The 27,251-nt window shown below is 36.9% G+C and overlaps 1 protein-coding gene across 8 annotated transcripts in view; it reads left to right on the top strand.

Annotated features, from left to right (window-relative positions):
• Positions 1 to 27,212, top strand: part of AKAP9 (A-kinase anchoring protein 9) — a 123,932-nt gene extending 96,720 nt beyond the window's left edge. For 7 of the 8 annotated variants that reach the window (XM_069775294.1, XM_069775284.1, XM_069775260.1 and 4 more), the window contains 24 exons: positions 1,128 to 1,304; positions 1,414 to 1,518; positions 1,953 to 2,105; positions 2,362 to 2,541; positions 5,893 to 6,981; positions 8,062 to 8,208; positions 8,605 to 9,108; positions 9,562 to 9,625; positions 10,337 to 10,455; positions 11,256 to 11,447; positions 12,339 to 12,527; positions 13,186 to 13,330; positions 14,075 to 14,294; positions 15,352 to 15,502; positions 16,419 to 17,087; positions 18,970 to 19,175; positions 20,025 to 20,133; positions 20,981 to 21,166; positions 21,728 to 21,928; positions 22,329 to 22,561; positions 23,544 to 23,629; positions 24,469 to 24,544; positions 25,813 to 25,952; positions 26,633 to 27,212. In XM_069775294.1, the coding sequence (XP_069631395.1) occupies positions 1,128 to 1,304; positions 1,414 to 1,518; positions 1,953 to 2,105; positions 2,362 to 2,541; positions 5,893 to 6,981; positions 8,062 to 8,208; positions 8,605 to 9,108; positions 9,562 to 9,625; positions 10,337 to 10,455; positions 11,256 to 11,447; positions 12,339 to 12,527; positions 13,186 to 13,330; positions 14,075 to 14,294; positions 15,352 to 15,502; positions 16,419 to 17,087; positions 18,970 to 19,175; positions 20,025 to 20,133; positions 20,981 to 21,166; positions 21,728 to 21,928; positions 22,329 to 22,561; positions 23,544 to 23,629; positions 24,469 to 24,544; positions 25,813 to 25,952; positions 26,633 to 26,676 (5,385 nt within the window). In that variant the 3' untranslated portion in view covers positions 26,677 to 27,212. The remainder of the gene's footprint in view (positions 1 to 1,127; positions 1,305 to 1,413; positions 1,519 to 1,952; positions 2,106 to 2,361; positions 2,542 to 5,892; positions 6,982 to 8,061; positions 8,209 to 8,604; positions 9,109 to 9,561; positions 9,626 to 10,336; positions 10,456 to 11,255; positions 11,448 to 12,338; positions 12,528 to 13,185; positions 13,331 to 14,074; positions 14,295 to 15,351; positions 15,503 to 16,418; positions 17,088 to 18,969; positions 19,176 to 20,024; positions 20,134 to 20,980; positions 21,167 to 21,727; positions 21,929 to 22,328; positions 22,562 to 23,543; positions 23,630 to 24,468; positions 24,545 to 25,812; positions 25,953 to 26,632) is intronic. The other variant, XM_069775275.1, reaches the window with a different exon arrangement.
• The last annotated feature ends 39 nt before the right edge of the window (positions 27,213 to 27,251 follow it).

Below are 27,251 nucleotides of genomic sequence, written 5' to 3'. Positions count from 1 at the left end.
CTGTTGTTTCAGCTTACTCTGTCAACTTATTCCTCGGAGGGTTGTCATAAAGAGTCTGCTCTAGACTTGATTTTTCTTTTTCCATTTCTCTCTCAGGACTTTTCTGTGGTCACTTCAGACTTTGATGTTACTCATGGATGGATAACGTCAATAATACCATCCTGTCAGCTTTATGTTCTGGTCCTCTTCTCTCCTATCTATTGAAATGCTTTGAGTCTTCTACCTTTTGGCTACATCGTAACTTCCTAATTGTAAATACTGAAATCAGTTTCTTGAGTGGGACAAACATTACTTTTCATGTCTCTTGCTCGATTGCTTAGTTTAACTCGGGTCTTAACTCTGTGCATCAGGACTAATACCATGGATTTGTTAATGAAAACTACAGACAAAAAAGACACGTAATCATTTCTGAAATACTGCTAGAACTGGGATCATTCTTATCTCTGCTACTTCGGTTACTCTTTTAATATGTTGTTTCTGAGCCACAAACATCTGAAATACTGAGATTCAGAATGCTTTATTTGGATGCTTTGTCCCCAATACAAAGTGAAATTATATCATCCATCACATCTCTTTGGTCCCATTTAACAAACCCAGCAAGAAAACAAAACTTCATGTTTCTTGAGACTGAAGCAATTCTCTTCAATGCTAAAAGACCCAAGACCCAGTGAGTTTTAGGATATGTCTGTATGTCACTAATCAACTCCTTATTTTGAATAATTTTGTCACAGATTTTTAGAACTATGATATTTCTCAAAGATGCAAATACCATCCTGACCCTAGGGTCAAGACATTCCATCCGTAGATGTTAAAGGTGTATCTTTTTAGTGGGCTGCAGAGGGATGCCGTGCTACTTGCTTTTAACTGACTAGAGAGTCTGAAGGCTTCAGAAGGACAAGGTCATTTCTAGAGTACTTGATATATATGACTTCTTAAAAAGTGGTGTTTGTATTTGTTGGATGTAGCACTGCAGTATCCTAACTTTACATTCTGTTTCACCTAACAAGTAGGAGTTTTGTTACAAGAAAAAAGAGGGATACTTTGTCAAAAATGAGTGCTGTTGCTATTGCTAGCAAACCCTTCCAGCCTAGTACAATGTATTCATCATCTTGCCATATTGTCACCAGGTTGAACAGTTAACAAATCATCTAAAAGAAAAAACAGACAAATGCAGTGAGCTTTTGCTCTCTAAGGAGCAACTTCAGAGAGATATACAAGAACGAAATGAGGAAATTGAGAAACTAGAATGCAGGATAAGAGAACTGGAACAAGCCTTGATCATCAGTGCAGACAACTTGCAAAAGGTATTGTTTGGTCTAAAATTATCATGTATTTACTACTTTCTTGTTTGCTTGAGAACAAAACAGTATATTTTTTTTATTTGTTTGTTATTAATATTATTTATATTTAAAGGTGGAGGAAAGAAAACAGTTTGGCACCATCATAGTAAAGGGAGAATTACCTCTTGAAGTACAACTGCAAGCTGAACGAGAAGCTGTGGACAGAAAGGAAAAGGAGGTAAAATACCTGTCAAATGTTCCATGTTTCTGCTGATGTTTTGGTTTGTCAGGTCTTGCCTTCTGTTGAGTTCAGTGAATTTTTTAACAGGTGAAATTTTTTAACAGGTCGGAGAGACAGCAGTCCAAATCCGTTTGAAATTCTCTTGTGAGCTATGATAATTGTTATTGTCTATGTTAATGCTTATGACTTACAAGAGTATTTCTGGAATCAAAATTCAGCCTAATTAAGAAAAACTTCATAGTGATTTCAGTTGATTTGTAATGGGTTTTAAAATTACATTCAGTTTGAGGACTCAGAATGTTACTGAGTACACATTCTTTTGTTTGTATATGCCAAACCAGTTTACTGTACACATTGCTCTTGAAAATTATGACATTTAATTTTTGGTATGGCTGTCTATTCCTTTTCCACCATTTGTTTTGGAAACATAGATCACGAACCTTGAGGAACAACTGGAGCAGTTTCGAGAGGAGCTAGAAAATAAAAATGAAGAAGTTCAGCAATTGCACATGCAACTAGAAATTCAGCGAAAGGAGTCCACTACACACATGCAAGAACTTGAACAAGAGAACAAATTATTTAAGGTAAGTGTGTAACAGAGAAGCCTAGAGCTTTATTGTCCCTCCTGCCCAGAAATAAATGCTTGGAAAAAGCCAAGATGCCAAATTCTTTCTTAAGCATTCCACAGTTCAACTTGCAAAATATTAAAAAGCTCGTGTAATTACTTCTCATTCCATGCAATTCGTTTATTTCAATTCTTATGCCTTAAATACTCATACAAGAATATGCAGAAAACATTATGTACAACTGTAACATGGTTTTGGGGGGTTTTTTTGGTAGGATGAAATGGAAATACTGGGACTAGCTATCCAGAAATTTGAAGATGCCACCATAAAGGACCATCATTTAGTGGCTGGGAGGCTCGCTCACATTATGCAAGAGAAGGAGCACGAAATAGATCATCTTCATGAACAAATTGCAAAACTGCAACAGCAACTTGAAGTCACAACCGACAACAAAGTATATACTTTTGAAATATTTTTCAGAGTCCTACTTGTTGCTAGCTGTTTAAAGAAGACAAACCCTCTGTCCCAGCACCAATTACATTATCTTCTATTGCTGCCTTAATTTAAAAATGCACATCCTTCAGTTTCAAGCAACGCTTTAACCCTAATCTGTTTTTCCTCTTTTGTCTCATTTTTTATGAACGATACTTTTTGCTTCCTTTTTATTATTCTGCCTTATTTCTGCTTGAGTTTTTGTCTTAAATTCTTCTTCATTCTCTATTCTTCTAATACTTTTGAACATTTAGTAGCATGTAGGTAGCTGAATTCAATCTCAACGTTCAATCTACCATCTTCCCTTCACTGACTTACTTTCAGTGTTACGTTTCGGTGACACCTGCTGGATCATGTTGGATTTTATATGTTTTTTTAGCAGTTGAACTTCTGTGCTCCATGAGCTTGTGTAAATACTTCGTCATCATACCAATGTTGGCAACATCTTTAATCCAGTTTGAAGCATGGTGGATGTGCAAAGAAAATGCTGTGTTTCATTATAAATGGAGAGCAAGAAAGAAAAAAGCAGATTCATCTTTCTTTTATTTACTGAGATTTAACACCTGTAGCTTTCTGTTATTTTTCAGTTATGTGTTTTTATGATAATGAACTTCATCTTCTTCTAGCTTACTTCCATTTTATACAGATATAACACATTTGATTTCAACAGAAATACTACTTATTTTGCATTGATGTAAGTGACAGCAGAAACAGGCTTTCAGTCTCACATTTTTTATAGAAAGAAAATGGGATTTTTTTCAGTGGATGAATTTTGCATTCTGACCATTTTAAATGTGAAAATTTATTAGTCATAAGCTTTAACCCCAAAGCAAGTATTATTCAGTAAGGTAAGAACAGGCATTCTGTCACCCCTCAGTAGCTGATTGAACATGTAGGGTAACATTCTACTAGGACATACTGAATCCACTAAAATAGAGCTCTGACCAAGCTGGATAATTTCACTGAGTTTTTATGTGCAAAATTTAGTTACAGTGAACCTCAGAGAATAATGACAAAGCTATAAACTGGATTTAAGCAGTATCATACTTTAGGAATCCAGAATGGTTCTGCTTTATACAATGACCACAGTAATATGGTTACGTTTCTTGCCTTGAGAAAAATACCCAGGATTCAGGTATAATACATTTTAATGATTGGTTCTTTTCCTGTTACGTGAAGTTTCATTTTCTTCATTTCATCCTCTTACTCAGTTATTTTTTCCAGGACATTAAATAATTACTCTGCTTGATTATGAGATCAGTATTAAATATTAATAGATTGTTCTTAGGTTAAACACTTTCCTAGTCCCTTAGACATCTTCATCCCAAGTGCTTTTCATTTAGTTGCTCTGTTTGCCTTCTGTGGTCCTTTATTCTATTATGTTACAAAGAACAGAAACTGCTATGCTGACTTGATAGCAGTTGCCAGGATCACTGTTCTTTTCTTCTGATAACCAATGACATGTTCATGTTTTATTTAGTGTTTTTGAGCTTTCTCTAGTCTCTGTGGATTTTTAAAAATAAGTTCTTGGTTGACAAATCAGCCTCTCTAATTTATGTGGTCACATTTACATTTATTTCTGTATATATTTTACTTACTACAAAGTCTTCTTACTATTCTATTTAACTAACTAAACCTCATGAAGTATTGAGAGAGAAAGGAAAAAGCATGGCTATCGGAGTAATGAATTTAGTCATCTTTCGTCTCTTCTGCATTTTTTTTTCTTTTTCATATTTCAAAACTTTTAGACTTCTTACACATTTTATGTTCCATAACTGATTTTAATTTTCTAGTATCTCTTTCTGAATATTTTTGACAGATTTCCTTTTGCCTTTTTCATTTCCAGTGTAGAAGCACTGTTCATTTCAGATCTCCAGACATTCCCTTAAGAAAATATATCCACTTTGTTTCTTAGACTCACTACTTATAATCTGGTCTGTCTTAATTTTGACTTTGTAAAGGATTTTTTTGTCATTTTTCTACACTCAAATGAGAATTTGCTCCCAGTGCAGTTTAACAAGCAGGTTTTTTTAAAGAATTTTATAAAACTTAATCTATTAGAATCTGATAACTTGTCTCATTATTCCTTTTGCTAAGACTTTTTTATTTATTAAATTTAGTGTTTTTCAATGCCAGTCATTCCATTTTTTTGTGTCTACTCATTTATTTCTTGTTAGAAGCTGATACAAGATGGCTTCTCTTTTCTGCATCATAAAGTCATCATGCTCATATTTGCTCATTTACCTGATTTTATGAATTTCTTGGAATTTCGAGCTCCTTACATAGCCTGTAATTTGAAGTGTCTTTAGAACTAATTGCTCTTTGAATTTTGTTTGGATAGTCATATACATTTTAAAATAAATGACAAGGTTCTATAACCTTGTCTCTCTTTACTTTCATTTAAAGTATAGCACAAAGAAATAATTTTGCTCTGGGTCTACAGGTTCTATTTGCCCTACCTGTTTTTGTGCACATCTGTATATGTGTATGCACACACACATAAACAGACAAACACATATTTAGGTTTGTGATGGGAAATGTCAGAGTCAACTGATAGGTGTTTTCTGTGCTCTCAGACTAAAAAGCGTTAACAGTATTTTTCAACACAATTAATTAAAGGTCTATTTGTATTTAAAATACATATCCATCTTAATTGGCTTTGTCCTACATAAATCTGTTTGACCATATGAATGAGTGGTTCTTTTCTGTGAAGGGCACAGTATCTGTCTAATCTAACTGAATATATCTGACCTGTATATGGTAAGCTTGAGGATTTGTTTTTTAAAGGAAGTTCTTTATGTAATGTAATGCAGGAAAATTTATCTGTAAGTTATAAGCTTCATAAATCTTGGTTCCTTGGAATTCTTTGAGTAAAAATAGTATATTAAACCTTGATTTCATAAGAAGATTGAACAGTTGACATGACCACTCCACTTGTTTCCATTTTAATTTTCAATAAAAAGAACAAGACAGAGCTTTAGACTAAACTATTGGGGAAAAAAGTATTGTGAACACTTGAACTTCAATGTTTCCTATCTCTGTGAATATTATACATGCTTTCACTTCATCTAGTGCTTTCACATCTATTTTGCAGTTCATTAAGGTCACAGGCTGCTTTGTCAGTCCTATGTGAAGATCTCCTGAATCTCATAAAGTGTTACAATAGGCATCCCATTAAGAAATTCACTGAGGACGTACTTTCTTTTACAATGTTTGATTAAACTGTTGCTATGAAGTCCAGGAGAAAAATTATCTGAGGATTTATTAGTTACCCGTTAGGAAGTTCTTTTGTTGTATTTTTTTTTTTCCCCAGGTTATTGAAGAGCAAAATGAGCATATACGGGAGCTTGAAGCCCAGGTAGAATGTCTGAAAAGTGATCAAGAACGTGTGAAGAAAAAAAATGATGAGGAAGTAGAGCAGCTGAATGATGTAATTGATAAGCTTCAGCAGGAACTAGCAAATATTGAACAAAAAGTACCTGCAGATATTGCTGCTTTTCAAGAAGATGCTGACAGTCTGAAACACACATTTGAAACAGTTTTGGCAGAAAAGGAAGCTTTGGAGAAGCAAGTAGAAAACATACATGTAGAGGCATCTCGAACGAAGAATGAGCTTGAGGAAACTAAGTTAAAAATGAGCCAGCTAAAGCAAGAAATAAGTATGTTAAAAAAAGAGCATGAAAAAATAACAGAGAAATATAAGTGTGCACTGATGAAAGGTGATAGGGAAAAAACAGAAGATAGGAGCAATGGGAAAACTGAAAAAGTTGAAGAAGGCTTATGTGAGAAGATAGAGTTGCTAGATCAATCCCAGCTTAGGTCTTCAGATGAGAATACAAGAGTCACCATTAGCAAGATGGAGGTACAACTGCAGCAACTTCAGGCATGCATTAAGGAAAAAGATTCAGAACTGTGCCAGTCCTACAATGAAATGAAAGACCTGAAAGAGCAAGGCAAAGCTGAAAGAGAAACACTTAAAACGAGGATATTAGAACTGGAAAAGACACTAATGGAAAAAGTTGCTGCTGCTCTTGTGAGTCAGGTTCAGCTAAATGCAGTTCAGGAGCAAAGGAAATTCATGCAGGAAATTCAGGACGCTTCAAAATGTGTGGAGGAAGGAAGCAAGAATGCCCAAACAGAGGGTTTGAGTGATAGAACTGAGAATGAGATGGAATCAAAATTATCACTCTTAACACAGAGGCTTAGTGAGATGGAAGACCAACTGGCAACAGTCAATCGTAACTTGGAGCTAGAAAAAGAAAATGTAGAAGTTGCACAAAAGGAAGCTAAAGTGAAAGAAGAGAGACTCTTAGAACTTCAGCAATTACTGGAAGAGGTTCAAGAAAAACACAAAGGAGAGATTCAGAAATACATTAAGCAAGAAGAAATGCAGACATATCAGGTTAGATGCCATTTTCTTTTGGCTTGTTTTCACCGAAATCTGTTATTTTATGTAACCTATAATGAATTAAACACTTGTTAAGAGACTAGTGATAGGAATATTCTGGTGTGTGGGGTAGACCTTCATTTCTCTATTATTCCTGGAGTTACAAAGAAGAGAAGGGTGTTATTTTAGGTGAACCCCACTATCAGTTTCCATTTTGCATTAAAAATGCTTTGCCTTTTCATGAATGTAGGATGATTTTGAATTTTGGACATATATTTTCTTACTGTTACTTTGAATTGACATAAAATGGAGTAAATTACACTTTTACATGGCATGGAGGTAGAGAGATAAAAATTAAAATGGTAAAAATTATCTAAGATAGGGTTCAGAATGATAAGGGATTGATAGCAATTTGTCTGTACAGTTTTTGGGGGGACAAGGTTGTTTGTTTATGTATGCTTTGAGTTTCGTTTTCTTTTTCTTGCTTTCCTGTCTTGATTCCAAAGATATTTCCCATCAGTAGTTTTTACCACTGTCCTGAGTTTCCATCCACCACTGGTTACGTTGCCTCTGAATTTAAAACTTTCAGTCAAAGTTGACTATGCTTGATAGCCCAAACATGAGCTTGATTGCTGAAGCCCTTAAGTTCAGAGACATCATGGAACCCAGTGCTGGACCAGAAAAGGTTCTAAGACCTTTCATCCAAATGCAGATTGAATGAATGTCATAAATGTCTTATAAATTTAATAATATTATCAGACTTCATTTCCTACTCTCTGTTGACCTTCCTCCCTGTGCTTTCTATGTGGTGTAGCCAATTTCTGCTTGCAGTTCAGTAAACTGTAAGAACACAGTCTTTCCTACCACACTTGTCTTTCCTCCCACGCTTATCCAGTTTGTGGGAGTTAATCTAGGAAAGTGATCTTTCAGTCTTAATTTTTTGAGGCTATGTTAATCCAAATAACATACATTTGTTTTCCCCTATGATCTTTTCATTTGTGGCTTTGGAAGTTGGCATGAAAGTGATCAGTGCTGTTAATACATGACTCTTCATAAGATTCTTCACCATTTTCCTTATCTTGTGTTGCCGTGTAGGTACGAGCACAACTCATGGAAAGTCAAAAAGAAAATGTGCTTATTAATGAACTTGAACTAGAGCAACTTAAAGAAGAGGCAGCTGCTGCTAAGGAAGACCTGAGCAGTTACAGAGAAAAGGCAGAAAAACTTCAGCAAGAACTGGCAGTAAGAACCAGATTGTTCCATATTGTATTTAAAGCAAATGAATATACAGGACTTACTGTCCAAATGTGAATGCTATAGTTTTTTGGGTTTTTTTACTCAAGTACTGAGAATGCCACTAAGAAAAATGGTCACTTGGCACCTACTGTCAGTGGAACAGAGCTGATGCTGTAGACCAAATCCTCACTTGTTGCCAAAGTACATAGTTTTACAGTCCACTGTATTGCAACAGTGGATCTAGAGCTGTGTTTCTTAGGAGATAGTATTTGTTACCATGTGTAATAACTGCTTTAAAATAGGACTGAACTGAGCTCTAATGGTTTAAGAGGGCTGTTTGGGCTTTAGATATTTTTTTCAAGTGTTTGGGAGGACTGCAATTCAGATTCTCCATATTTACAGGTAAAAGAAGCAAGTCTTACACATCTTCAGGAAGACCTGCGCAAAGTCAAAGAGAACCTAATTCAAGCAGAAGAGAGGCTTGCAAGTTATGTGAGAAAGGACAAGGAAATGGTAAAAACTGAAAGCAAAAAGGATGCGGAAATATTGTGTGATTTGTCAGCCAGTAAGTCTGCTCTTATTAGAAAAAGCTCATCATCACAAACAGACAAGACTGTGGAAATCAACAGCTGTATCCAGACTTCACCAGTCCTTGTTAAAAATGCAGAAATCCAAATTGATTTGCAAAATGGATGCTCTTCAGAAGAGATTGCAGAGATCATAAGAGAATTTACTGAAAAAATCGACCAAATGCAAGAACTCCATGCTGCTGAAATCATGGACATGGAGACAAGGCATATCTCTGAATCTGAAGCATTAAAGAGAGAGAAGTTTGTTGCAGTGCAAGTATTGACTGAAGAATGTAATACTTTAAAGGAAGTCATAGAAACTCTACAAACTAAAGAGGTATGTATCCTATTGCATATTCATGGAGCTACTTTGGTTTGTGCTTTCGCTTCTGCTACAGAAATTCCCATTTAAAGTCTGTTAAGTGTGAACCACCACATGTTCAGCATAAAGCTTTTAAGTGTTCTAATGTTTCCATGGCCTGGGGAGAGATCATGAACCCCTTCCTCAGCAATTTAATGAGACAAGGGGAGTCAAAAGAATTTGGGTTGTGCTCGACTATCAGATGTTTCCTTGTGCTACTGCCTTGGACCTGTCCTGCTCTGTGAAGTGAGGACACGTGTAGGTCACCTTATTGAATGCCATCTTTCTCGTCTCCATTTTGACTACTTTGATTGCAGGGGAAACTGAACAAAGAAGCTCATATGGTTTTCTGCTCCTTAGAATTAGTTCCCTTGTCATGAGTGGGTGTGGGGTGATTAAAGATTTAATTGTTCTCTTTTCTAAATATAGGGAATCTCATTTCCTGGATTAGCACGTTCTCCACAGTATCAAGCTAGAGATGGAGGTTCTAGTGGTAAGAAACTTGTTTTTATAGATTTCAAACAGCATTATAAATTAAATCTGCTTTTTTAATATTAAGTTTACTGTTAAGGAGTTTGTGTTCTAAGAAATAAAAACAACCGCTCCTCAGATCAAAGCAGAAGCCTGTCATGCTAGCAGAGGTGCTGAGCATGCCATGTCTATTAATTTGCTACAAAAGGAAAGTGACTAGAGGGGAGGTGGGTTGAGTCCAGGCATCAGATGCCAATTTTTTTCTTCTCACCGGAGTTCCTATGGTGTTCTTACATATTACATTATCTCTTCAGTGGAGCTTCATAATCTCTTGATAGAATTTAAAGCTACAGCTCCCTAGCAGTGGGAGATGATGACAGGTACTGACTTCTCCAAGAGTAATAAAAATTATGATGATGATCCTTTTCACAGGCAAAGGCTAAGCATATTAAGGGAGGGCCATCTGGCAGAAGAGTTTGTGCAAGTAGTTGTTTCTCTTTTAGAACTAAACTAGGATTTTTAAGTTTGGGGGTTTTTTTTTAGTTTTGTTTTGCTGTTACTGCTTTGAAACTGAAAAAGAAAAACTATAAAACAGGTAGTCTCCAGGCTTAGAATCAACTCTGGTGACATGCAGCCACCTGTTACAACAACAGACAAAAATACATTTTTGATGCCTGTTCTTCAAAGTTTCACAGTAATCCAGCTTTCATGTTTTTCTCTCCTTTTATTTTAGACTCCAGTTCAGACTGGAGTCAAGGAATGTATCTTGCTCAGACCCAGGGATCTGACACAATATCTGAAGGAATAGATGAAGGTGGAACTTCAACAGATTTACTTCCAAAAAAAATTAAGGTAAAGTAGAACTGATCATTTTTATTATGGAACAACAGTGATACTACCAAAACCTTAGATTAGCTGCTGCTGCTTGATTAGTGAAAATAGAGCCATTTAGATAAGTTTTAAAGTTTCGGCTATTTTAATACATTTAAAAATACTTCTGATAAATTATGTGCATTTTTGCATGTTAAATTAAGCTAAATACGAGTTTTGTAACTGTAGGCTTGTTCTCAATTATGTTTATGAGAGATCTAACTCCTGTTAATTATAATTCATTGTAGTTATTGTGTATTAATGATAATGTCATGATCATATATTACACAATTTTATAGATTCTGTTATTATAGGTGTAGAATAATATCTATATTATGAAAGTAAGCAAATGTGTTTCTTAAAAACAGTAAGGGTATCATGCTTTTAATTACATTTTTAAAAAAAAGCAAGTCTTTTGCAGCAAAGCTTAACAGTGATTTCAAAAAGTGAATTGCAAAGCTCACCTGGAAGCTTCCCAGGACTTTGTTTTTAAAGTGTTAGTTTCCATCAGCAACATTTTAAAATTTGAATATTGATTTGACAGATGAACTTTGGGAATTTTTATTTGAAACTGAGGACAAATACACCTATTTAATAAGTTCTGCTGTTTGGCAGATACAAAGAACTGGGTGACACTTCTGTCTTTGATATGAGGAAGCATAAATAGTTTCCTTGTGCTGATCAATTTAGAAGTACAAGTATTCAGATATGTATGAAATAAGGTTGTTATTGTCATTATTATTAGGACTGCCATTACTGATTTCTTTTTATATTTATTGTAGGGTTTGCTGAGAGCAGTCCATCATGAAGGCATACAGGTGCTGTCTCTCACTGAATTTCCATATGGTGAAAGAGAGATGCCACCTCTTAAGCAAGAACCAGAATCTTGGCTTGAGGAAAGGAAAGCTTTTCTAAGCACCATTTCATCTTTGAAAGACCTAATTGCAAAAATGCAACTTCACAGAGAAGCTGAGGTATAAATAATATCATAAGATTCTAACCTAAATTAAAAAAAATTATGATAACCTTATAAGGCACATTCACAATTCAGGTTTAAATGCTCTACAAGGCAAAAGATTTCAAAAATATGCAGCAAAACTGCATGTCACGCTTTCTGGTAATAAAATATGACTTAAATTACAGCTTGCATTTGTTCTTCTGTGCATTGATAGCTTTTGACTGTATAGCTCCACCTTTCAAAAATAAATCTATTTTGAAAGCATATTTCCAGTAGCAGTTAAAGTAGATTTTTTTTAATGTTGTGCTTTATTGCTGTAGTGGAACCTGGATGCTATCAAAAAGATACTGTAGTGAGAGAAAAGAGGGGGAAAATTGTTAAAATATAACACAATATTAATCGGTAATCTGTTAAAACTTATTAGGACTAATTACCCCAGTTACACTTTTGGATGTATGTAGGTAGTTTCTATTACTTCTGCATTTCCTTCAGCTTGCAAAGTGGGGGGATTAACTTTATATCATTATAAAATTAAATCTTCTTCATACACAATATCTGCACACTACCACATAGCTCTGTGAGACTCTAGGAACATACATGTAACGTCATAGAATTAAAAGGATAATGTGATACATATGTGAACCATACACAGGGCTAAGTTTTCAGTTATAAAAAGCTAAATTGCTTCCATCTAAAACACAGATAAAAGTTTAGCATTTGTGCATGCAGAAAAAATCATAACGTGTACAATAAATAACACCTATTTGTGTGAATGACTGTTACATAGCTATTGAGTAAGAAAAGCTCAATATTCCACGGAAAACACACACTTTACATAAAATTATAATGCCCATTCTTGATGTAATCTTTGAATTCTGCTGTTTAAATTGTTTTTATACCACTGTAGATTTATGCAAGTACCGAATCTCCTGAAGGTGTCTCAGACTGGCGAGGAGAACTTCTGCACGCTATTCAACAGCTTTTTGTGAGAGAACAAAATATTCTTCTTGCTGCGTTTCAAACTGAACTTGCAGAACTGGGCACAAGAGATGCAGTGATATTGATGAATCAGTTAGAGCACAGACTGCAAGAGCAGGTAATATAAAACATACTTTAGTCAAAGTGTGTTTGTCTACATTAAATTTTGATTTTGAATGTATAAATCCATTTAAAAATACATGTATTAGTAGTAGTTTTGACAGTCTAAGGGTGAAAACAAGGTAAGACTTCTAGGAAGAAGAGGTGTCTTTAAAAAGAAAAACTGATGTGGTGTGGGAAAGAGATTTTTTGGGTGCACAAGCTATAGAAAAAATACAGCCTTCAGAGATCAATTTGAATTAAAACAGTTGTCCTGAGCTTGATTTCGTTAAGTTAATTAGAATTATGTTACACTGTCTAAGAGAAAAGGTAGCTTGTATATGTGGAGCAAGTTGAAAGAAGAGAAGGTATTAAAGGCTGCTATGGGACAGAGAGAGGTCAGTTAGCTCCTCTGAACATGGAAGTATTACTGAGGAAAATTACAATTTGCTGTAAAACTGACAGCTCTTTTGATGCTATAACTTTGGTGCCTAGGAGAGAAATAGAAAAAGTAACACGCAGTTCTTCCCAATATTATAATATTGACTCAGTTATGACTTAATTGAAAATGTTTTGAATATATACGCACAATGAATATATAAGTAAATGTAATATCCAACCATAGATATTCTAATAAAATCTGGAGTTTTACTTTTAAATGTTTCTAATGCTAATAGGCTACTAACCAGAGAGCAGCAATGGACTGTCTTCAGAACGCAGACAGAAGAAGTTTGCTGATGGAGGTTCAAGTATTACATGCTCAGATGAACAGTAAGAAAAATAATCCAAAGAGAGAACAAGAGATTGATTCAAAAAGCCAAGGTGACTTCTGTCGTAATATATGTCTATTTCCAAATGCTTTCATGGCAGTGCTCATAATGTTGTAGGTGAACAAATACTGACTTCCTTTGCTCTCTGATTTTGATACTCGTGTTCTGACCATGCATACTTTTCATCTTTTTTCAATCTTATTGGACTAGTTTTGCAAAAATTAAGATATAGTCTGTGTTCTTATGACTTGTATCAAATTGAAAGTGATACAAAGTTATTTCAATTGCTGTAAAAATTGGGCTTGTATTTTAAGGTTATTTTCCATGTATGCCCTTCAGTGTTTAGGTTCAACAGCTTTGAAATTATCTAAGTTGGATAATCAGTCATAATGAGTAAACTAAGAAGCAATTGGAATGAACAACAAAAAGTTCAGAGAACATGTGTACTTCAAAATTGAAGTAAATGCTCGCTGTCACAAAAATGTGGTCACAAGTATACATATGTACCTAACTTCAGTTGTTAGTCATAATCCAAATGATACATATTGATATGGTTGCACACACAGCCTTTTAAACAAGTTTAAGGGTTGATGTGATTTCTTGCAAAATATGAAAGGTATTCCAGTATAAAAGGCATTGTTTTGCTTTCACTCCGCTATTGAAAGAATATATTATTTTAAAATATCACTCTTAGCGATAGCCTTGCAGTCATTCTCTGTGCTACGGGAAACTTTACCCAAATAGGCAGTGTTGTTTGTTTACTGAGTAATTTTCATATTAATGGTACTCTCATTAGAAATGCTGGAGTATAATATGCAGCAGAAGCAGTCGCAGATACTGGAGATGCAAGTGGAGCTCCGGAGTGTGAAGGACAGAGCAGCTGAGCTTCAGGAACAGCTGAATTCAGAGAGAATGATGGGTGCTGAGCTGAAGAATGAACTTGCACAAGCCAAACTAGAGCTTGAAGCAACCCTTAAAGCACAGCACAAGCACTTCAAGGACCTAGAAGCCATCAGGTGCGGCTTTCAGTGCCAAACTTTCTGTGTTGACAGTGAAGATGATCTTTTCTGTGTTGTCTCAAATCATAATACTGTTTTTATTAAGAAAGTTTATCTCATGTAATGTAAACGCTTCTCACTTTTTCTGTAAAACATATCTGACAAAAAATAGACTTCTGTTCCATATGACAAAAAAAGTAATTCTATAGGTTAAAAAGATCTGATTCATAGTGTGATTTAATGATTTATTAATATCAAATTTCTTTTAAAATTTTGACACAAGATTACTGTATACAAGCTAATAAGTATACCATATTTATTAAAGGTTTTTCTGCTTCTACCACTGAATATGGAGAAAAAACTTGCAGAGTTAAGATGACTTTGCAAGTACTTCCATATGAAATTCTGTAACTTCTAAGTGTTGCTTTGGCATGGTTAACAGCAGAGATAACAGACCAAATATTTGGCACTCAGGAAAGCCATTATTATTTATGCCTTTACCAAATGGATGTGCCAATGTATGGTATCGTAATGTTCAGCTCAGAGATAACAAATTAAGACAGAGTTTAAATTGGTATTACTTTATAGTTTACCTTACAGCCTTTACAGACTATCAGGAGCAAGATTCTGTTGCAAATTCATGTGAAATTGATTTGCAACAAAACAAAAGAAAATTCAGGGCATAGATTCTTCCCACCCCACCCCCCGCGATGCATTTCTTTTGGTTTTTTTCCTTTGAGACACATGGCAGCAAGATGCATTTCCCCTGCATTCTTTCAGATTTTGGCCAGTGACTGGATTAAGTTGAACACTAGCTGCCTCTGAGCCACCAATTAATAAAAAATGGCAACTAAAAAGTTAGCAGGATGGACACACTTTCTGTCATTTTTTGAGCTATGCAACTCTCTCTCTATTTTTTAGTTAGGCTTGTTTTTCTAAATAGGCTTTTCACTGTTACTCTGCTACATGAGCAGTGTTTTCAGTGCACAAGATGGAATAAATACCAAGTAACTGATGTTACTGTGATATGATTAGAGCCGTTGTCTAATCTAAAGGTTGCCCATTTCTCTTTTAGGACTGAAGTTAAAGAAAAAGCAGCTGAGCTAGATATTCTCAAGGATACAATGGCCAGTGAACAGAAAAAATCAAGAGAGCTACAGTGGGCTTTGGAAAAGGAAAAAGCTAAAATGGAACGCACTGAGGAAAGAGGAAGAGAAGAGCTTGAGGTATTCCATAATCCCAAATGGCCTGGAACATCAAGGAGCACACAAATATTCTTTTGGTTAACATTTCATCTCGGCTTACATTTTTGTCCAACATGTGCTCCATTTTCTGTCTTCAACAGCCGTATTATATCATCTAGAGCTGAAGAAAGATGTATAGAAGCAGAAGTGGCAAAGAAAGAAAAAGGCCTGATGCAAATTCCATTTAAATCATTAGGAATTTAACAACTATGCTTTTCAGGGCCAAGATGAAGAGATTCTGCTTTGTATAATAGCCCTCAGATATTCAAGGGGACAGGACACTGCTAACATGGATACACCTGGCACCCACTACAACCTAACTTATAAAAGATAGTATTTAAGGATATTATTGAAGGAGATACATTGTTTGTCTCCACTTTAAAAGTCAAAAGTTTCACCTCATGAAAACCAAAGTAGGAAGTTTAGTTTAGGAAAAAATGCATTAGTAGCTTCCTTGGTACCTCTGCAGTATCTGATATAGTGAGGGAGAGAGCAGGTATCCTGGTACAAGTATTAAGACAAAAAGGCGATCACTTTAGCAGCATAGGTTTATTTACATCTTGAAATCTTAACTTGCAAAATCACTTTCACAGTTTTAGAAAGTAAAAGCAGCTAGTTATCTTCAACTTCAGAACTACGGCTGTTCGTATCTCATTAAAAAGTATATGTTACAGATATTCTTTTATGAGATGATCTGATTTTAGAATAAAGACATCTGTAATACATTTTAATATCAGATGTAACTGCAGAATTCAGAGTATTGTCACATTAATCATGAATAGCAAAACCTGTTACAAGCAGCATGTGTAGAGGTAGCGTATCTGCAATTTGCCAAAGATAATGGAAAGTATACACAAATGGCTTTAATCAATTCTTTTCTTCTGTTTTCTTATGGAAGGATTTAAAATTTTCACTTGAAGATCAAAAACAAAAGAACTTACAGTTAACTAAACTTCTGGAGCAAGAGAAACAGCTGTCAAATGATCTGCAACAGAAAATTGAATCCCAAGAAGCACTCAGTGCTGCCCAGCTGTCACGTGAACGAGGCCGTAATTCTGAGTTGCAGGTGCTTCTTGAATCAGAGAAGGTTCGAGCTCTTGAAATAAGCAGTGCCCTAGAAAGGGAAAAAGAGCTATGTGCTCAGCTTCAAAGTGCTGAAGATAAGGGGCAAGCTGGAACACCTAATCCATCTGAGGAATTACTTAAAGAGCTACAGAAACAAATGGATGAAAAACATGACCGTATAGTGGAGTTAGTAAGTGAGATGGAGAAGTATAAACTGGAATCTGTGCAAGTGAGACAGCAAATGGAAAAAGAAAGGCAGAGCCAGAGGAAAGCATTACAAGCAGAACAAGATGCTAACATAATAGCACAGAAGAAGCTCCATGAACTGGAGTCCAAAGTGGAAGACCTTCAGTGGCAACTTGGGGAAAAGAAGCAAGAAGTTCATAAATTAGGGAATGAAACAAAGAAGTTACAGGAAATAATCCAAGAACTACAGAAAAAAGAGCAGGAGAATGAAGGAAGAAAGGAAGCCGAAAGGACACCAAGCCACAATCCAAATGAGGTACAGTAGGACTGAGAGAAATGTGTAATACTGAATTGTGCAATTTAGCTTTTAATTCTTTTGTTCAATCAGCATTGTGTGTCACTGTGCCTTTACTCAGTTTATAAAACAGCCTGCAGATTACAAAATATGGGCACCAGAGAAAGGGAAAGCACTCCAGTTTTGCCACCTAAAACTATTCACATGCATCCTCTGAGAATGAAGCTGTAGAGGTGTGTAAGGAGAAGCGTGAGCAGGAGAAATGCATCTGAGTGTATACACACACTTTGTGTCTCAGTATAGGAGAAGAATATTCCCTGCACCCAGTCACAGAAATGAGCTGTTCCTACTCAGGAATGCTCCAGGTCAGTGCTCTTAATCTTTAGTTCATAAACCACAAGTGGTCTTTGAAACATTTGAAAGTGATCTCCCAATAACTTCAATAATTAAATAATCAAACAACCATATGCATGAATATGTATATGTTAGCAAACAAAATAGAAGGAAGAAATTAAGGTTAAAAATTAATTTAAGAATTTAGCCTAATTTTTAGATGAATGAAAGTTGGAACCACTGTTGCCTGTAATTTTTTCTCTCTCATAAAAGGTTTGGGAAGTTTTAAAATTATTTTTAAATTACTTTTAAAACCCTTCAGAAACTTCCCTGTAAGAGATAAGTGTTGCAGGGCGAGTGATTTGTGGATAGTCCTAGAGAGGTTTGACAGGAGACTTGCCTCTTTGCTGACTATTTTTTTGCCCTTTCTGCCATCATTCCATGCTTTCTGGAAGCTGTCTGTCTGTGGAGCCAGGAAGGAAATTTTTCTCTTCACCTAATTTGGCTACTGGTTTCGATCTTCCAAAGCGTTGGAAACTACCCACAGCTAGAGGCAGGATGTTGAGTATATCGGTAACTGTGATAGCATCGGCCTTCCTGCCGCGCTCAGTTTGTGCACCTTGCTCTTCTGCTCAGAGGTAACTGCCAGCACAGCGGGCAATGAAGAGTCTTCCCTTGGATCAGGTTGGCAGTGGCTGTTGGGGCTTTTTCCCCTCCTCGGCAGCAGACAGTGTGATCTGTTTTCCAGATCACAAAGCAAAGTGGAATTGCTCACACAGATTCAACAAATTTGTGGGAAGCAGAACCACATTTTTAAATGTGCTTCATGTAGAACACCCTTTTCTCAAAATTAGTGGGAACTGTTCTATGCAAGTTCTTTATAAAATTGAGTCGATCTGCCTGGAGTTTCAAATAATGAATCTCCTGCTGCTTCCTGTGATATTTGCAACACCCTCCCTTTTTCCATTGGTACCCCACCGTGGCCAAATATTCAAAGACGCAGCTGTAGACTCAGGTTTCCTTGGGAGGACTGGCATTTCTTCCATGGCCAGTGGTGTTGAGGGAGTGTTAGCGAGGGTGAGGAGTACGTGTACGTACGTGTTCATTGCCTTGCTTCACTTGTGGCAGCATCAGTGGTATGGTTGCCTGTGACTGTGGACTGACCTCCATGACCGTGGTGGGCTTTTCCAGTCCTGTTCCTCTGACTATGGATTGGTCACCGAAACACATGGGCACAGTTGCCCAAATTCCATGCACAACTGGTAAAGGAGCTGCTGGCAGAAGAAACAAATGCTGGGTGGCTTACTGGAGGCTGAGTTTGTTGAATGGATTCACACTGTAGCTGTATGATTACTAGATCTTAGTCAAGAGGCATTCCGCTAGACCATTCACAAATAATAGTTTAGTAGTACACTACAATAGTAGTGTAGTCACACTAAACTCCTTTCTGTGTCAGAATTGTTTGTTCTTCAGTTTCTGGGGGTGTTTCAGAATCAAGTGTTTCCATTTTAAAGCACAGGACCACATGCATTCTATAGATATATATAAAAAATTACATATTTATGTACAGACTACCTGGGATGCACCCAATGACAGAACAAGAAATTGGGTTCTCCAGCAAAAAATGGAAGGAGCTGAGACAAATGAATCGACCTACCCCACACTGACAGGAGGAGGAGATCTCTCTGCTGCCACTGAAATTCTGGAAAATGTCAGACAAAAGCTGCAAAACACATCTCCAAAGCTGAAGCAGTTGGCTCGGAAAGCTGCTAGCAGGTTAGACCACTCTTCAGCTACTTGGGTTTTTTTAACAGGAACCAGGAAGCTAATATATTGGGTTTTAATCAATTCACAGACTGCAGACCTAATTGATTTTGGGGTTGTTCTGGTTTTGTAGTATGTGCCATTACTTGAGGTGTATTGATGTAAGACAGGATCACAGAGTATCAAGTGCAGCTCTAAATCTTATGTGTTTAATATAGTCCTTTATAAGTTACAGCAAAATTGTCTTTTTTTTCTCTGAAAAGTGATAAGGTTTATTTGGGTATGGTGTAGGTGGATCATTTTAAAACAATTTAGTAATGAAATAATTCACTGTATTAGGAGATGAATATAGGGATTATTGCTGTGGATCATCCCTCTTGTTTCCCCAAGCAAAAATTAATGTTTTATGGTCAGGTGAAGCTGATCTTGATTCTTATTTTCTCAGGTTACTATCTCCTTAAGAAAAAAAAAAAAAAATAGTATGATACCAGGTCTATGGGAGGTTTGAATCTGTTTTTATTTTGCTGTGATGGTGATTTAATATTAAAGATTCATTCTGAAACATTTGGGCAAAGTGGAATTGCTCACACAGATCCAACAAATTTGTGGGAAGCAGAACCACGTTTTAAATGTGCTTCACGCAGAACACCCTTTTCTCAAAATCAGTGGAAACTGCTCTATGCAAATTCTTTATAAAATCGAGCCGATTTCATTTAGGCTCGCTGAGCAGTGTTGAAAATGTTGCCATGTCTCCAGTAATTATGCTGAAGTCCCAGTGTGCATGGATCGATGGAAAGTCCTGTCAGGCTGGCTCGTGGTGTCAGACTATACGTGCTGCTGAAACTGTCACTTTTGTTTCAGATTACAGTTTGAAACAGCAGATGATCAAGACTTCATTGCAATACAAAATGCTATTGAAGAAGTTATTTCAGAGCTGCAAAAACTGCCTGGATTGTCCTATCTGGAAGAGGTGAGAGTGCAATATTGTAACTTTGGTGGGAGAGTTTGGATGATGAGCTGTGAGCGGAAACCAGCAAGGAGTTGTTAAGTCTGTCTTATCCAGGTCTGTACTTTCTAGAGGAAAATCTGCTCCAGTGAGTGTGCTGATTTGGAGCTGAAGTGTAAAAACCCCTTTCCTTTTATTTTTTCAATTTTAGTCACCTTAAAAGTGAATTTTCAACTTTCAAATAAAAACTTTTCCAGTTTAATTATAAATTTTTGAATCGCATGGCTTTTTCTTTAAGAAAAGATATTTTCTGTTCAGTAGTATTTCTGTAACTGAGGGGAAACTTTCCTCAGTACTTCCCAATATTAAAATCAACATTCAATATTTACCATATTGTGTTGATGCAACATATTTACTTAAACTGCCCTGTATTTACCAAAGAAAAGGCAGTCAAGTAGTGTGCACCTGTGCAAAAAATGAAATGAGATACAAAGCATTCAGCAATATTTGATTTTAACTGAGCTTGGCTAGGTCCTTACCTGCATTTTAAGCAAGTGTTTTCAACATGACTTGAAAAAAGCTTTGAGGCTTTTCTTTTCTTCTAAGTTAGATAAATCTAAACATAGTAGTAAAGCTTTGCAACTTGTTGTCTGGTACAGTTGAGCTTGCATGGAAATATTCTGCTGTGATTTACAAGGTAAGCATAGAAGAGAAAGTCACATTGATCTATAGTTTACATGTACACTTATGTTTTCTTTATATGTGTTATTATGAAGTTATTGTCATTATCTACAAAAGTTTTTCAATGTAAGCCAGTTATTTTCAAGTTGGATCTAATAGAAGTTGGTTTGGTTTTCTTTCTTCCTTCTAGCTGAAGTTAGTGCTACCACCAGGGACTCCATCTAGCTCACTGACTGAGAGGCTGCTGAGGCAAAATGCTGAGCTGACAGGCTTTGTCAGCAGACTGAGTGAAGAAAAGAATAATTTGAGGAATGCTGTTATGAAACTGGAAGAAGAACTGAGAAGATACCAGCACAGACAACCTTCTGGAGACTATGTATGTCTTTAATGGTGCTGATATAATGATGTATATATAGGCATAAAAACATCATTCTTTGTCCTAGTCCCCTGAGTGGGAGTCTTCAAGCTGTCTGGCTTTCTTGGCTTCCCTCTGCAGAGTGGAGAAATGGGTGTGAGTTATTCTTGTCCTGTGGTCAGTAGATCTCGTCTCACTCTGTTTACAGTAAACTTTGTGATTTTACCCAGCTTCTTTTTGTTAACTGCTTTATTTTTTTAAATTCCATGTCCTTCTCTTTTTGATTGGTATCTTGTCACTGTGATGAGTAGCAAATAGATACAGATAGCTTCAAGATCATGAAGCTAGTATGATCCAATGAGGGGGATTTTTTTGGAGAAGCTATATTTCTTTAGGACGTTTATCAGGCTCCTAAACTCACTGCTGCTGAGGTGTTAGGATGCAAAGGTGGCCTAAAATCCAATCAGGGGGTAGGTCTTCTCTCATTAATTTTATGAGCTCTCCACCAAACCAATGACTAGAATGTCACAGCTCAAGCTTTTCCAGCCTCTGTGGTTCAAATTCAATTTCTTTTGTCTTCAGTCTTCTAGACTCTCATCGGATGTTGGAGTTAATATTGATACTCTGGTTGCCTCTGAGAAGGAAATTTGGAACAGAGAAAAGCTGTCACTGCAGAAGTCTTTGAAACAAGCTGATGCGGAGCTCTCCAAGCTGAGAGCAGAGCTCAGGAGTGAAGCTTTCCTCAGAGAACTGGGATCAGATTCTGAAAATGCTGTTTTAAGGGTAGGAAGAATTTGTTGCCTGTATACTAACTACAGCCGCTTTTTTCATTTTGATTTGGGCCTATTTTTCATTGTGTTCACTCTGCTTATTCTAAGTAAACAGGTATTAATTCAGTTTTAAAATTTTCATCCTCAGATAACTGACCCTTAGTTTTTCTCCCCAAGAATGATATGTAAGCACCTATGTTGTCCTTCTGTGTGTGCTCTATTTTTTTTTGCTGCTCTGGTGATCCTCATATTATGAAGCTACATTCAACAAGTGTGAGCAGTAGTGCAGTCTTCTCCATGATAGCGAGAAATGAATAATCACAGAAATGCTGTAGGGGTAATGATGTCAAAAGTCTTAGAACTGTAATCATTCTTGGAGCTTATGGGGCCTTTTTTTTTTCTCCTTGTTGTAGAGAATTTACGGCAAATATCTACGAGCAGAGAGCTTTCGGAAAGCTCTCATATATCAGAAAAAATATTTGCTGCTGTTACTAGGCGGATTCCAGGAGTGTGAGGAAGCCACGCTGGCCCTCATTGCACGAATGGGTGGACAGCCTTCCTACACAGACCTCGAAATCATCACACATCATTCTAAGGGTTTTACAAGATTTCGCTCTGCAGTCAGAGTGTCCATCGCAATTTCAAGGTAAGCTTGGATGAAGTTCGATTTCTAACAGATATGACTGTGCAGTTTAATATATACTTTTCTAGCTCTCTAGTGGAATCTAGAACTTGTCATGTTCTATCCTGTTGAAATTACACATTTTTGGTAGTCATGAATATAGTAGATACTGTGTAGGGTGACAGGGTGAGCAGAGCATACAAAAAATCTGTAACAGGAATAAGCAATATTTGATAATCAAAGATGGAGTGTATTTGATAAAGTCATAATATTAGGAAAAAAATTATTAGCAATCGTAGGGTATGCACTTACCTACAAAGGTATTTTCTGCAACTTGATTTCCTTTAAAGGTTAAATTCTTACGCATAAGTATAATACAGATTTATGAACTAATTTTATCTGTCTAGGTAGTCCTTTGAATTAACAAGACTTTAGGTCTCAGACTGAGGATGAATAGGAATAGAAGAAGAAGAAGTAGTGAAAGTTACTACTGCATAGTACTGCCATGTTGCTAGCAAACCTTCTTCTCAAAGGTTTGAACCCCCAAGCGCTTCTGCTTGCTATTGGTCTGAGCCTTGTGTGTAGTATAAATTCAAGGAACTATTCATGTACCTGTTGTAAGTGAGGCTTTTACTCGTAGCTCTCTGTAGTCACAATTTTGGGGATGTGATAGGGCAAAAAGTGTATTTAGCATGATTTTAAAATGCTGATGCCCTGTTGCTTAGGTGCTTGAGCCATTTGCTGTCCATTTGGACTTATGCAGCACCTCTGGAATCACTGGAATTGCAGAAGTGAAGCTGAAAGATTTGGACAAAAGACGTTTTTCTTAGGGATGTGTATAAAGATGTTTTCTACTTGATCTTCAGTTTTTAGATGCCCATCCATTAATTTTACTTGGTGTTCAAGAAATTCTTATGCCTTCTAGAATACAACAAGCAAGATTATTTTTAGCAGACTATTTCATTTATCCTGAAGTTTTTTTTGTTCTGTTTTATTTGAAATACAGAATGAAGTTCCTGGTTCGTCGATGGCACAGAGTTACAGGTTCTGGTATACTAAGTATCAATAGGGATGTCTTTAGCCAGAACACAGGTAAATCGTAGTCCAGTAATGACTGAAAAAATGGTATTCACAAGTCACACCACTGCTTAATGGAAGTGGCTTTTTATTTGTTATTTTCCTCATGTGGAATGAATGGGGGGGGGGGGTGCTGTTCCCCCTTCCCCCTTCCTTTTTGCTGTAATTGCTTGGATTAACGTATTTCTCAGGTTTCTGATAGTTTTCATGCTCAGCACAGACACTAATCTATTTGCTTTCTCTTCAGTCTTGTTTTGCTCCATTGTGGATGGGATTTAAAAAAATATCGCAACTTTCCATATGGAGTGTGTTTGTAAAAACAATTTTATCTGCATCATTGGGTTTCTCTTAAGAGACTTGCACCCCCAGCTCCGAGAGAGGATGCTGAGGACAGGGATGGACAGAGGAACTGTGGTAACTACAGGACCCCACAGTGGTGACAGAGCCTATTTATTGACCAGCCCTCCCTGGCCTTTTCCTCAGAACAAAAGCCTGTCATTCTTTTGTTATAGCTTAAAGTTTGGGAAATCCGGTTTTCTGTTTGCTTTTTGGTGGGAGCCTAAGGAGAATCAGAAGCTTCTTTATTAATTCCTGGCTATCTAGGTCTGCACTAAAACTCTGTCCTACTCAGTCTGTGAAAGTTTTCTCATGAACATCAGTGAGGCCAGGATTTCACCTCTGGTTTTCTCTGCAGCAGTCTGAAAGTGGTTTACACTTGTTGAACACCACTTTTGTGATATGCAAACAGAAAACTCACATTTGAGATTCCCAGGAAAGTGCAAAAGGTGTTACCCTTTTTTTTTTTTTTTTTTTTTTTTTTTTAGTTTTCAGGACATTGCTTTTTATATTTCTAGGTAATGAATTACGGCCTGATTCATTCTCTGGTGGCATGGATCTCTATGGAGAACAAAGGCATTCCTATAGATCCAGGTCAGACATAGAGTCTCCTAGACCGCCTGTAAACTTTCAGCATAAGTATGTCTTATTTTAGATTATCATTCTCTGTCAGAACACTGTTTAACTAAATGAATGCATCAGTGCCTACTGCTAAGGTTTGTAATCTTTGATGCTGTAAGATTTTTAGCTTTTTTGGGCTTCAGTGTGCGTTTACTCATCGCTCGAGCAAGGCCAAAGCTTGCAGACTTCTGCTGCCTGATTCACGTCATGTTCTTGGAACTGGTGGTAGATGACTGGGGGGAGCAACGTTTACCTACATCTGTAGAGCCTGGGCTTTGTGACCAAGCAAACCACCGCTGCCTGCCCACCTTTCTGGTTGGCAGCGGGGTGTGGTGCAGGGAGGAGCTGCCTCAGGTGCCCTCAGCCGAAGGAAGGGAGAAGCAGGGCCGCTCGCTGGGGCTGGGGAGAGTCATCTGGTTACTGCGGGCTGGGAGGAATTACTGCGGCCTCGTGGCCAGAGAGTGGGTGGAAGCTGCTTGGTAGCTCCGCTGCTTGCTCTTGATTAAACCCTTCTGGCTGGCTGAACTGAGCTGTGATACGAGAGGCATCAGGGAATCGGATGCCACTGAAACCAGGTATTTTTTGTCAAAAGCAGCATTTTTATGAGCGCCATCAGGCTTTGATGAGTTTATACGAAGTTGTCGGATCTTTATTGAATATCAGATTCTAGCCATTTTGGTTCTTCATTTTTATATAAACCACCTCAACATTTGTAATCTTAGTTTGTGGCAACCGTAACAGTTTACATGGAGAAAATGTTTAATCTATTTTAGCCACTTTGGACTTTAACTTACAGAACGTAACAAAGAGAGACTGGACTTTAACTTATAGAAAGTAACGAAGAGACAGAATCCTGTAAAGATGGCTGTGTCCTTGTTCACGCAAGCTTCTTAATAGAAAAGCAAACTTGAATATGCCACGGCTTCTGCTACAGCCTCAGTAGGAATTTGCTGGTCGGTCTTTGTCCCAAAGAAATGCAGCAACTAATCGGGTGAAAACAAATCAGTAGAAAGAAAAGGCAGCTGGGAAAAGTGGTTTCTCTGGGGAAGGCAGTATGATGGCTTGGGCCATAAATGGCAGGGAGGTTAAATGGGTACGATGTGCTGGCTACCACATGGGTAAAGTAAGGGACGTGCAGTCAGTAAGGTATTCCTACTTACAGTATTTTGCTGTGTCTGCTGATAGTTCTGTTTTATTTAAAATTTTACTTTTTAAAAACATCTGTGTTCTTCTGCCCCTAGGTTCCACGGAATGCATGCTGATTTAAACCCAGTCTCTTTCACCTGTTCTCAGCTGCAGAACTATGATCCTGAAAGAGCTTTAACAGATTACATCAATCGGCTGGAGGCACTACAAAGGCGGCTTGGCAGCGTGCAGTCAGGTAAGGGCTCAGGCAGTCCTCCCCGTGGCTCCTGGGTAGCATAAGGCACAGTTCCAAGTTAGAAAGCATGTGCTGGCTCTCTGAGATACGTAACAAACGTCTTTGATTTTAGGCATTTTCAGCCTTAGACAAGAGGCTATTCTGAGCTGTAGCAAAAAGCTTATTAAAAATAAAATTGTTAAATTCTTTGAAGGGAGACATACGAGTGTGCTTTAATTATAGATTTTGAGTTTATTGGCAACACTTTAACTTTCTGTGATCTCTAATGAATATGCAGCAAGGATTCAGTTGGCATCTTATTAAGATTTAAGCTAGATGGAGGAAAACGTACCCAAAAGACTGAGGAGTGGGAGTACAAGGGGAATTTCTTCTCCTCCCACTTTGATTACAGAAGTTACAGCCTTTTTGTCCCATAGATGATGGTAATTTTGTGCTGTAAAAGGAATATGAATATGTCAAGAAAATTGTCAAATCAACGGGATGTAATTTATCGAACTTGATTTTTGCAGTTACTGTGTCAAAGTCTTACTTCAGCATAAAATGCATCATTTGAGGAAGTTTTCTTTAAAAATTTCCCATGTAAAATCTTTTGCACTTATTCATCTAAATAACATGTTATTGGTGAATCCTCATCTACTTATTCCAAGTAATCTTGATGAAGATCTTTCTCCCTCTTACAGGTTCGACTTCATACACTCAGTTGCACGCAGGTATGAGAAGATAATAATACCCTTTCAACATCTCCATCACTGGCAGTGATGTTAATGGATTGCCTTCTGTAAATCTGTGCTCTTTCTGTGCTTTTGTATAATGTGTATATTGTGGGACCAATACGAACACAGCTAGACAACTGTCTACAGTTCCATCCTGGCACACCCACACAGACTGGGATTTATGTATATAGACACTTTGTGTTCATGAAAAAAAAACAAAAAAAACCAAAAACAAAGAAACCCACCCCACCATTAAATTACATGTATATTTGTGGAATGCTAATTTAAATGATTAACTTATGAAGTCTGTATTTATCAAAAGGGTGTGAAGATGAAACTTGTGTATTAATGAAATTGAGCTACATTCAGCAAAGTTTACTTGCACTTTTTCTGGCAAGGCTACTGAAGTTACATGACTCGTAATATTTGCTACGGGCAGTGCAGACAGAATATCACTTGTAGAGACCTATTTTTGTAATGGTAGAAGTTTTGAATTTTATGGGTATTTTGTCAAAGTACTGAAATAAAGATGACTTCATGCTTTTAACTGTGTTCAGGAACCCCTCCCTTATTCACACTGCGCTCC

The sequence above is a fragment of the Haliaeetus albicilla genome, chromosome 2 (genome assembly GCF_947461875.1).
Source record: "Haliaeetus albicilla chromosome 2, bHalAlb1.1, whole genome shotgun sequence".
NCBI classification, from domain to species: domain Eukaryota; kingdom Metazoa; phylum Chordata; class Aves; order Accipitriformes; family Accipitridae; genus Haliaeetus; species Haliaeetus albicilla.
The sequence above is the reverse complement of the archived record's forward strand: the minus strand, read 5'-3'. Positions and strand labels throughout refer to the sequence as shown.